Genomic DNA, 12,031 nt, shown 5'->3' on the forward strand with positions numbered 1-12,031 from the left:
GCCATGGCGACACGTCCAGAAGACTACAGAACCCCGGTAAATTGACGTTGCAGAGCCCTCGCGCAGACCCCCGGCATTTAACTTAATGACTCGGGGAAGAGCGAGGAGCCGCTTCAACCGCCAACAAAATCCTGCGCCCCCAGGTTGCGTACCCCTGACGTAAGGCACACCTGTGAGTGCGTGACCGGCAAACGGGACAAGGGTTAATACACAGCTCCCTAGCTGGCCCACTTTTCACCTTCGCCAAGGTCCCTGAAATTAACCATATCTCCCCTCAATCGGTCCCCATATACCATCTGTCACGAACAGCACACACGTGAGCACGTGACGTAGATATGCAACCAGGGTTAATACACATGGCTACGCTAGCCAACGCACCTACGCTACGCTAGCCAACGCACCGTTCTCCTGCGCAAGGTACTTTCAATGAGTATTTACCCCTTACTCGATTGCAATCTTATCTATCCGCTGCCACCACCCAAGAAATATGTAAAAATATGTCATTTTATATGCCAGGGTCTCAGGTCCCTGTTTATTATAGAATAACTTCACTACAAGACAAATTGTTTGATACAGTCCTGCTTTGACACAAAGACCCTGCTGACACAAAATGACACAAACACAGTGTACATGGAGCCCTGTGTAATGATGCCCCTTTGACACTTTGGCCCCAATTACTCAGTTAAGTTGCAAAGCCACCCCTGGTAACATGAGCAGTAACTGGTTTCACACAGCTGTCCGGGGTGAGAACAGCTCACGGAGACATATAATTAGTCTGCATGGGAAGTGGACAAACCCCTGTCGTTAGCACCTGACCCCTGTCGTTAGCACCTGACCCTTCTCCTGGAATGTTATGGAACTGTCCCCCATTCAGGAGGGTAGTCCCATAGAATGTTGGGTAACTCCATCCTCTCCCTCCCAGACAGAGGGGCTTCCCACTGACACTGCACTGACAGGGGAGTTCAGTTACATTGTAACTTTATTATTCTTACTATCCATGTTTATGGCGTTTTATAGGATAAACCTGTGGGAGTCGATTGAAGGGAACTGAAAGGAAACAGGTGCAGCGTCCCAATCCCCCCATGGAGCAGCGACGCTCCCGGGGATCAGATGTGCAAGGAAAATAGATTTAAACTGAAGAAGAATTGTGAGAGGTTCAGGAGAGTTTATCCCAGGTCCAATCTGGCTGTGATCAGCACCAGCCCCTCGCGGACCACCCCGTACTGCCCATATTCACTAAACAGTGCTAATTTGAACGGGAGTAAAGTCGTGCCAAAACATAGCACCCTTTAGTGAACATGGGCTTGAGAAAGGTGTCCATGAGTTTGAGAATCTCATTTACACGATTTCACAAAATGAACGTCAGTGTAGAAGAGAGGCCATGGCAGAACCGTCTACATTAATACCCGTTGCTGCATGGGCCACACAACCCGTGTGCCGTCCCTGCAGTGCTGACGGGGTTAACATTTATTGGGTTCCTTCCAGCCTGTTCTCACACTGCTGACCACAAACACAGAGCAGATTTGGGGGAAAACTGATCAAAACGGAAGGCAGATTCCCCCCCCCCCCCCCCCAGTATATGCTGGTTTTTCCTGTGTTTCATTTCCCCGTCACTCATCAACACTTCTCAAAAGTCCCCCGCGCCCTAAACCCGCGCCAACGTTAAATCCCGAAGCCCGGCTTGCGTAGCGTGCGTGCGCTGGGAGTGCGATTAGGAATGGACGGGCTGGGAGAGGGGTGTGTCCGGTGATACACACACCTGCAGTGGGTCTTCACAGATTCAGGGGAGCGTGTAAAGGCTCTTAAACATGGAGACGTACAAGGCGATACATCGTCAATGCAGAGGGAAGGGTAGTCTACAGATGGGGTGCACAAAATGGGGGGCGCGAGATTATCTGCGGGGTGGTGGGGGGGGGCAGGGTTTACAGAGGCACTTAAATTAAATGCCGGGGAAGCAGTGAAGGCCTCTGTGAGCCTCACTTACCTGGGTTCAGACCGCTTCTGGAGACGCATCACATGACACCTGATACCAAGGAAAACGGGGGGGAGGGCGCGGAGAGGGGGGAAGCCAACAGGGGGGCGCAGGAGAAAAAGATTGCACTCCCCTGCTCTACAGTCTAAACCAGGGGCGGTCAACTCCCGGTATACACGCCCAGAGAGGTAATACCGGTATACACATACAAACCCAGAGAGGTAATACCGGTATACACACACACACCCAGAGAGGTAATACCGGTATACACATACACGCCCAGAGAGGTAATACCGGCATACACATACACACCCAGAGAGGTAATACCGGTATACACATACACACCCAGAGAGGCAATACCGGTATACACATACCCGCCCAGAGAGGTAATACCGGTATACACATACACACCCAGAGAGGTAATACCGGTATCCACATACACGTCCAGAGAGGTAATACCGGTATACACATACACGCCCAGAGAGGTAATACCGGTATACACATACACGCCCAGAGAGGTAATACCGGTATACACATACACGCCCAGAGAGGTAATACCGGTATACACATACACGCCCAGAGAGGTAATACCGGTATACACATACACGCCCAGAGAGGTAATACCAGTATACACATACACGCCCAGAGAGGTAATACCGGTGTACACATACACACCCAGAGAGGTAATACCGGCATACACATACACACCCAGAGAGGTAATACCGGTATACACATACACACCCAGAGAGGCAATACCGGTATACACATACCCGCCCAGAGAGGTAATACCGGTATACACATACACACCCAGAGAGGTAATACCGGTATACACACACACGCCCAGAGAGGTAATACCGGTATACACACACACGCCCAGAGAGGTAATACCGGTATACACATACACGCCCAGAGAGGTAATACCGGTATACACATACACGCCCAGAGAGGTAATACCGGTATACACATACACGCCCAGAGAGGTAATACCGGTATACACATACACGCCCAGAGAGGTAATACCGGTATACACATACACGCCCAGAGAGGTAATACCGGTATACACATACACGCCCAGAGAGGTAATACCGGTATACACATACACGCCCAGAGAGGTAATACCGGTATACACATACACGCCCAGAGAGGTAATACCGGTATACACATACACGCCCAGAGAGGTAATACCGGTATACACATACACGCCCAGAGAGGTAATACCGGTATACACATACACGCCCAGAGAGGTAATACCGGTATACACATACACGCCCAGAGAGGTAATACCAGTATACACATACACGCCCAGAGAGGTAATACCGGTGTACACATACACACCCAGAGAGGTAATACCGGCATACACATACACACCCAGAGAGGTAATACCGGTATACACATACACGCCCAGAGAGGCAATACCAGTATACACATACCCGCCCAGAGAGGTAATACCGGTATACACACACACCCAGAGAGGTAATACCGGTATACACACACACGCCCAGAGAGGTAATACCGGTATACACACACACGCCCAGAGAGGTAATACCGGTATACACACACACACACACCCAGAGAGGTAATACCGGTATACACATACACGCCCAGAGAGGTAATACCGGTATACACATACACGCCCAGAGAGGTAATACCGGTATACACATACACACCCAGAGAGGTAATACCGGTATACACATACACGCCCAGAGAGGTAATACCGGTATACACATACACGCCCAGAGAGGTAATACCGGTATACACATACACGCCCAGAGAGGTAATACCGGTATACACATACACGCCCAGAGAGGTAATACCGGTATACACATACACGCCCAGAGAGGTAATACCGGTATACACATACACGCCCAGAGAGGTAATACCGGTATACACATACACACCCAGAGAGGTAATACCGGTATACACATACACGCCCAGAGAGGTAATACCGGTATACACATACACGCCCAGAGAGGTAATACCGGTATACACATACACGCCCAGAGAGGTAATACCGGTATACACATACACGCCCAGAGAGGTAATACCGGTATACACATACACGCCCAGAGAGGTAATACCGGTATACACATACACGCCCAGAGAGGTAATACCGGTATACACATACACGCCCAGAGAGGTAATACCGGTATACACATACACGCCCAGAGAGGTAATACCGGTATACACATACACGCCCAGAGAGGTAATACCGGTATACACATACACGCCCAGAGAGGTAATACCGGTATACACATACACGCCCAGAGAGGTAATACCGGCGTACACATACACACCCAGAGAGGTAATACCGGCATACACATACACACCCAGAGAGGTAATACCGGTATACACATACCCGCCCAGAGAGGCAATACCGGTATACACATACCCGCCCAGAGAGGTAATACCGGTATACACATACACACCCAGAGAGGTAATACCGGTATACACACACACGCCCAGAGAGGTAATACCGGTATACACACACACGCCCAGAGAGGTAATACCGGTATACACACACACACCCAGAGAGGTAATACCGGTATACACATACACGCCCAGAGAGGTTATACCGGTATACACATACACGCCCAGAGAGGTAATACCGGTATACACATACACGCCCAGAGAGGTAATACCGGTATACACATACACGCCCAGAGAGGTAATACCGGTATACACATACACGCCCAGAGAGGTAATACCGGTATACACATACACGCCCAGAGAGGTAATACCGGTATACACATACACGCCCAGAGAGGTAATACCGGTATACACATACACGCCCAGAGAGGTAATACCGGTATACACATACACGCCCAGAGAGGTAATACCGGTATACACATACACGCCCAGAGAGGTAATACCGGTATACACATACACACCCAGAGAGGTAATACCGGTATACACATACACGCCCAGAGAGGTAATACCGGTATACACATACACGCCCAGAGAGGTAATACCGGTATACACATACACGCCCAGAGAGGTAATAGCGGTATACACATACACGCCCAGAGAGGTAATACCGGTATACACATACACGCCCAGAGAGGTAATACCGGTATACACATACACGCCCAGAGAGGTAATACCGGTATACACATACACGCCCAGAGAGGTAATACCGGTATACACATACACGCCCAGAGAGGTAATACCAGTATACACATACACGCCCAGAGAGGTAATACCGGTGTACACATACACACCCAGAGAGGTAATACCGGTATACACATACACACCCAGAGAGGCAATACCGGTATACACATACCCGCCCAGAGAGGTAATACCGGTATACACATACACACCCAGAGAGGTAATTCCGGTATACACATACATGCCCAGAGAGGTAATACCAATATACATATACACGCCCAGAGAGGTAATACCGGTATACACATATACGTCCAGAGAGGTAATACCAGTATACACATACACGCCCAGAGAGGTAATACCTGTATACACATACACGCCCAGAGAGGTAATACCGGTATACATATACACACCCAGAGAGGCAATACCGGTATACACATACCCGCCCAGAGAGGTAATACCGGTATACACATACACACCCAGAGAGGTAATACCGGTATACACATACATGCCCAGAGAGGTAATACCAATATACATATACACGCCCAGAGAGGTAATACCTGTATACACATACACACCCAGAGAGGTAATACCGGTATACACATACACACCCAGAGAGGCAATACCGGTATACACATACCCGCCCAGAGAGGTAATACCGGTATACACATACACACCCAGAGAGGTAATACCGGTATACACATACATGCCCAGAGAGGTAATACCAATATACATATACACGCCCAGAGAGGTAATACCGGTATACACATATACGTCCAGAGAGGTAATACCAGTATACACATACACGCCCAGAGAGGTAATACCTGTATACACATACACACCCAGAGAGGTAATACCGGTATACACATACAGTATTACCTAATTTTTTACTGGACAGAGTGTCCAAATGCAGGACCTTCCAGTTCAATACTGGACACCTGGCAACTCTCGCTACATGGCGCCACCATTCTCCTCCCTTACGGCGAGCTCCTGTGGCAGTGACAGGGTTAATGCGCCACTCTGCATACTCCGCGGACAGTCTGTGACTCCCAGCCCGGGCTTGGCAACCACAGCCACTAAATCTGATCTTTTGCCCCTGAAACAATCAGTTTGAGCAAGAAGCTGATGCCAGGGAGCGAACAGTCAGCTCCTGCCAGGGCCGGCGCTAGAAATCAGCGTGCTCAGCACTCCCTCCTCCTAAATACCTCCACATGTCCGCTCCGATCCTCACACACTAATCTCTTCCACCCGCTGCATGGCTATTAAAGCTTCATTCCCAGATTGAACAAATTACACGTAGGGCGGCCAGGTGTCCAGTATTGAACCGGACTGTCCTGTATTTGGACACACTGTCTAGTAATACTGGACATGTATGTGTATACCGTTATTACCTCTCTGGACGTGTATGTGTATACCGTTATTACCTCTCTGGACGTGTATGTGTATACCGTTATTACCTCTCTGGACGTGTATGTCCCACTGCTAAGGGCCACGTCCCATGCAGGCCCCGATGCCACTGTGCTATGATGTCACGACGAGGACACCCTCCATTCACGTTCCAGCAGTGGGGGGCATTGAACTATATTAACTTCTTCACTACCTAAGAGAAGCAGTTATTAATGCAGTGTTGCCACAATAAAGTTCCAGACAATCCACAGTGTGCTTCTAAACGGTCTAGGACGTTTCGGCACCGCCATCTCGCCGCAGCCGATCAGACGCAGGGTACAGCTAGCCGCCGGCCATGTCACCGCAAAGTTATGTCTCTAAACTGAAGTTCTTACCGCTAATTGGACCCCTAACCCGTTAACCCGTCCTTAACCCGTCCTTAACCCATAAATCATACCCCATACCCTAAAACTCCTAACCTTAGCCCTTTAACCCCTTACCCTAAAATTCGTAAGGGACCTCTTACCCGAAAAAATCCTAAACCCTTATCCTAACCCCTAAATCGGACCCCTTACTCTAAAACGCCTAACCATAACTCCTTACCCATAAACCCCAAAAGTTAACCCTTCATACTAACACTAATCCCTCTAACCATTAACCTTCGCGGTGAAACGGCCGGCAGGTAGCCGTTCCCTGCGGCTGATTGGCAGTGGCGAGATGGCCGGTCTGAAACGTCCCATCCGCTTCAAAAAGCCATAAACCTTCGTACACACAACGCATGGACATGCAAGTTAAGGGCCTCCTCATATCCAACTGTTGCTCCCAAATTGGACGGAATCCGGGCAGATTATATCCGGGAACTTGGGGGAGTCAGAACAGACCACTTCCGAATATAATATTCATATCCCTTTAATTGGATGCTTTTACCGGCATGGACGGTTACTGCCCAACCTTCATTAATGTCCGGGATCCATGTAAATGACGCGCGTATTTATACTAAAAGATTCACGCTAGCGTCAGTAGGGATATTCGGAAATCTCTGCCATTATTCTATTTAGAAATGGTTTGCTTTTCCTGTTACATTGTAACCATGTAATAGGCATAGCAAACCCAAAAACAGGGGTATGCTCAACTCCAGTCCTCAAGCTCCCCCCCAACAGGTCAGGTTTTCAGGATACCCCTGCTTCAGCACAGGTGGCTCAATCAGAGGCTCAGTCTTCGACTGAGCCTCTGATTGAGCCACCTGTGCTGAAGCTGGGATATCTTGAAAACCTAACCTGTTGGGGGGGTGCTGGAGTTCTGGCGTTGAGCCCCCCTGCCCTATTGCACCCGCATTAAAGCTATGATGGGGTAATAACCCCTTCACTGCCGGCGAGAATATGGCAAGGACAAAGCTGCTATTCTCGGCTCTACACAAAGTGTGACATCAGGACCGCGCGCCAAGCCTTGTACTTACCCACTGTGTCGCACGGTTCGTCTTTGTGTACGCAGAAATCCGTCCTGAGAAATGAGACACACAGAGAGAGAGTTTGCCGAGTGGAGAACACCGCGCGTCGGAGAGATGTGCGCACAGGAAACACTGCTACTGTGTCTCTGATCTGCGCACGAGAATGCAGAGACCGTCGGAGGACAGCCAGTGGGTCCCGTTCAATATGCTGGGAAGCCATCTTCCCCGTGCTGCAGAAGAGCTCCGCTCCACTGACATGAATGCAGCTTCTCCAGCTCAGGGAACATGGCTTCCTAGCGTGTCAAATAGGAGCATAGGAGTTCAAATACAGCATTCCAGCGGCAGACATTTTATTCTATCCCTGGTCTCTGAATGTTTTGGGTGCTCTGCCCCAAAAACGTATGAACCCCTCCAAGTCAAAGAGGTGGGACCGGCCCCTTTAAGATGAGTGGGTGCTGGGGTGTACCTGGTCACGAATACAGCTACATCCACGGACGTGTCGTCCTTGGCTCCCGGCACGTGGTTACTACCCAGGTACTTGGTACCTCCATACTCCTCATTCTGCCAGTGGCAAAAGCTCTCCAAAGACCTCTCCCCGTGGTGGCCAATACTCAGCTTGGCCTGTCAAGTGACAATGGTCTGTTAGCTCGGAGGACACGGCCTGGGCAGGCATTAGTACAAAGGGTATTACAGTAACAGTGTATCACTCTCAAAGGGTATTACAGTAACAGTGTATCACTCTCAAAGGGTATTACAGTAACAGTGTATCACTCTCAAAGGGTATTACAGTAACAGTGTATCACTCTCAAAAGGTATTACAGTAACAGTGTATCACTCTCAAAGGGTATTACAGTAACAGTGTATCACGGTCAAAGGGTATTACAGTAACAGTGTATCACTCTCAAAGGGTATTACAGTAACAGTGTATCACTCTCAAAGGTTATTACAGTAACAGTGTATCACTCTCAAAGGGTATTACAGTAACAGTGTATCACTCTCAAAGGGTATTACAGAAACAGTGTATCACTCTCAAAGGGTATTACAGTAACAGTGTATCACGGTCAAAGGGTATTACAGTAACAGTGTATCACTCTCAAAGGGTATTACAGTAACAGTGTATCACGGTCAAAGGGTATTACAGTAACAGTGTATCACTCTCAAAGGGTATTACAGTAACAGTGTATCACTCTCAAAGGGTATTACAGTAACAGTGTATCACGGTCAAAGGGTATTACAGTAACAGTGTATCACGGTCAAAGGGTATTACAGTAACAGTGTATCACTCTCAAAGGGTATTACAGTAACAGTGTATCACTCTCAAAGGGTATTACAGTAACAGTGTATCACTCTCAAAGGGTATTACAGTAACAGTGTATCACGGTCAAAGGGTATTACAGTAACAGTGTATCACTCTCAAAGGGTATTACAGTAACAGTGTATCACTCTCAAAGGGTATTACAGTAACAGTGTATCACGGTCAAAGGGTATTACAGTAACAGTGTATCACTCTCAAAGGGTATTACAGTAACAGTGTATCACTCTCAAAGGGTATTACAGTAACAGTGTATCACTCTCAAAGGGTATTACAGTAACAGTGTATCACGGTCAAAGGGTATTACAGCAACAGTGTATCACTCTCAAAGGGTATTACAGTAACAGTGTATCCCTCTCAAAGGGTATTACAGCAACAGTGTATCACTCTCAAAGTGTATTACAGTAACAGTGTATCACTCTCAAAGGGTATTACAGTAACAGTGTATCACTCTCAAAGGGTATTACAGTAACAGTGTATCACGGTCAAAGGGTATTACAGTAACAGTGTATCACGGTCAAAGGGTATTACAGTAACAGTGTATCACTCTCAAAGGGTATTACAGTAACAGTGTATCCCTCTCAAAGGATATTACAGCAACAGTGTATCACTCTCAAAGGGTATTACAGTAACAGTGTATCGCGGTCAAAGGGTGTTACAGTAACAGTGTATCACTCTCAAAGGGTATTACAGCAACAGTGTATCACTCTCAAAGTGTATTACAGTAACAGTGTATCACGGTCAAAGGGTATTACAGTAACAGTGTATCACGGTCAAAGGGTATTACAGTAACAGTGTATCACTCTCAAAGGGTATTACAGTAACAGTGTATCCCTCTCAAAGGATATTACAGCAACAGTGTATCACTCTCAAAGGGTATTACAGTAACAGTGTATCATGGTCAAAGGGTATTACAGTAACAGTGTATCACTCTCAAAGGGTATTACAGCAACAGTGTATCACTCTCAAAGGGTATTACAGTAACAGTGTATCACTCTCAAAGGGTATTACAGTAACAGTGTATCACTCTCAAAGGGTATTACAGTAACAGTGTATCACGGTCAAAGGGTATTACAGTAACAGTGTATCACGGTCAAAGGGTATTACAGTAACAGTGTATCACGGTCAAAGGGTATTACAGTAACAGTGTATCACGGTCAAAGGGTATTACAGTAACAGTGTATCACTCTCAAAGGGTATTACAGTAACAGTGTATCACGGTCAAAGGGTATTACAGCAACAGTGTATCACTCTCAAAGGGTATTACAGCAACAGTGTATCACTCTCAAAGGGTATTACAGTAACAGTGTATCACTCTCAAAGGGTATTACAGTAACAGTGTATCACTCTCAAAGGGTATTACAGTAACAGTGTATCACTCTCAAAGGGTATTACAGTAACAGTGTATCACTCTCAAAGGGTATTACAGTAACAGTATATCACGGTCAAAGGGTATTACAGTAACAGTGTATCACTCTCAAAGGGTATTACAGTAACAGTGTATCACGGTCAAAGGGTATTACAGTAACAGTGTATCACTCTCAAAGGGTATTACAGTAACAGTGTATCGCGGTCAAAGGGTATTACAGTAACAGTGTATCACTCTCAAAGGGTATTACAGTAACAGTGTATCACGGTCAAAGGGTATTACAGCAACAGTGTATCACTCTCAAAGGGTATTACAGTAACAGTGTATCACTCTCAAAGGGTATTACAGCAACAGAGTATCACTCTCAAAGGGTATTACAGTAACAGTGTATCACGGTCAAAGGGTATTACAGTAACAGTGTATCACTCTCAAAGGGTATTACAGTAACAGTGTATCACTCTCAAAGGGTATTACAGTAACAGTGTATCACTCTCAAAGGGTATTACAGTAACAGTGTATCACTCTCAAAGGGTATTACAGTAACAGTGTATCACGGTCAAAGGGTATTACAGCAACAGTGTATCACTCTCAAAGGGTATTACAGTAACAGTGTATCCCTCTCAAAGGGTATTACAGCAACAGTGTATCACTCTCAAAGTGTATTACAGTAACAGTGTATCACGGTCAAAGGGTATTACAGTAACAGTGTATCATGGTCAAAGGGTATTACAGTAACAGTGTATCACTCTCAAAGGGTATTACAGTAACAGTGTATCACGGTCAAAGGGTATTACAGTAACAGTGTATCACGGTCAAAGGGTATTACAGTAACAGTGTATCACGGTCAAAGGGTATTACAGTAACAGTGTATCACTCTCAAAGGGTATTACAGCAACAGTGTATCACTCTCAAAGGGTATTACAGTAACAGTGTATCACGGTCAAAGGGTATTACAGCAATACCTGATACACTGTTACTGTAATACCCTTTGAGAGTGATACACTGTTACTGTAATACCCTTTCAGAGTGATACACTGTTACTATTATACCCTTTGAGAGTGATACACTGTTACTGTAATACCCTTTGAGAGTGATACACTGTTGCTGTAATACCCTTTGACCGTGATACACTGTTACTGTAATACCCTTTGAGAGTGATACACTGTTACTGTAATACCCTTTGAGAGTGATACACTGTTACTGTAATACCCTTTGAGAGTGATACACTGTTGCTGTAATACCCTTTGACCGTGATACACTGTTACTGTAATACCCTTTGAGAGTGATACACTGTTACTGTAATACCCTTTGAGAGTGATACACTGTTACTGTAACACCCTTTGAGAGTGATACACTGTTACTGTAACACCCTTTGAGAGTGATACACTGTTACTGTAATACCCTTTGAGAGTGATACACTGTTACTGTAACACCCTTTGAGAG

At 46.6% G+C, this 12,031-nt stretch overlaps 1 protein-coding gene across 1 annotated transcript in view; it reads right to left on the reverse strand.

The window, feature by feature from the left end:
* ADAMTS17 (ADAM metallopeptidase with thrombospondin type 1 motif 17) overlaps positions 1-12,031 on the reverse strand; it is a 112,962-nt gene that overhangs the window by 84,102 nt on the left and 16,829 nt on the right. The window contains exons 6-7 of the mRNA XM_075575279.1: positions 8,374-8,528; positions 7,917-7,960 (exon numbers count right to left, since the gene is read on the reverse strand). Of these exons, the coding sequence (XP_075431394.1) occupies positions 7,917-7,960; positions 8,374-8,528 (199 nt within the window). The remainder of the gene's footprint in view (positions 1-7,916; positions 7,961-8,373; positions 8,529-12,031) is intronic.

The sequence above is a fragment of the Ascaphus truei genome, chromosome 18 (assembly GCF_040206685.1).
Source record: "Ascaphus truei isolate aAscTru1 chromosome 18, aAscTru1.hap1, whole genome shotgun sequence".
NCBI lineage: Eukaryota > Metazoa > Chordata > Amphibia > Anura > Ascaphidae > Ascaphus > Ascaphus truei.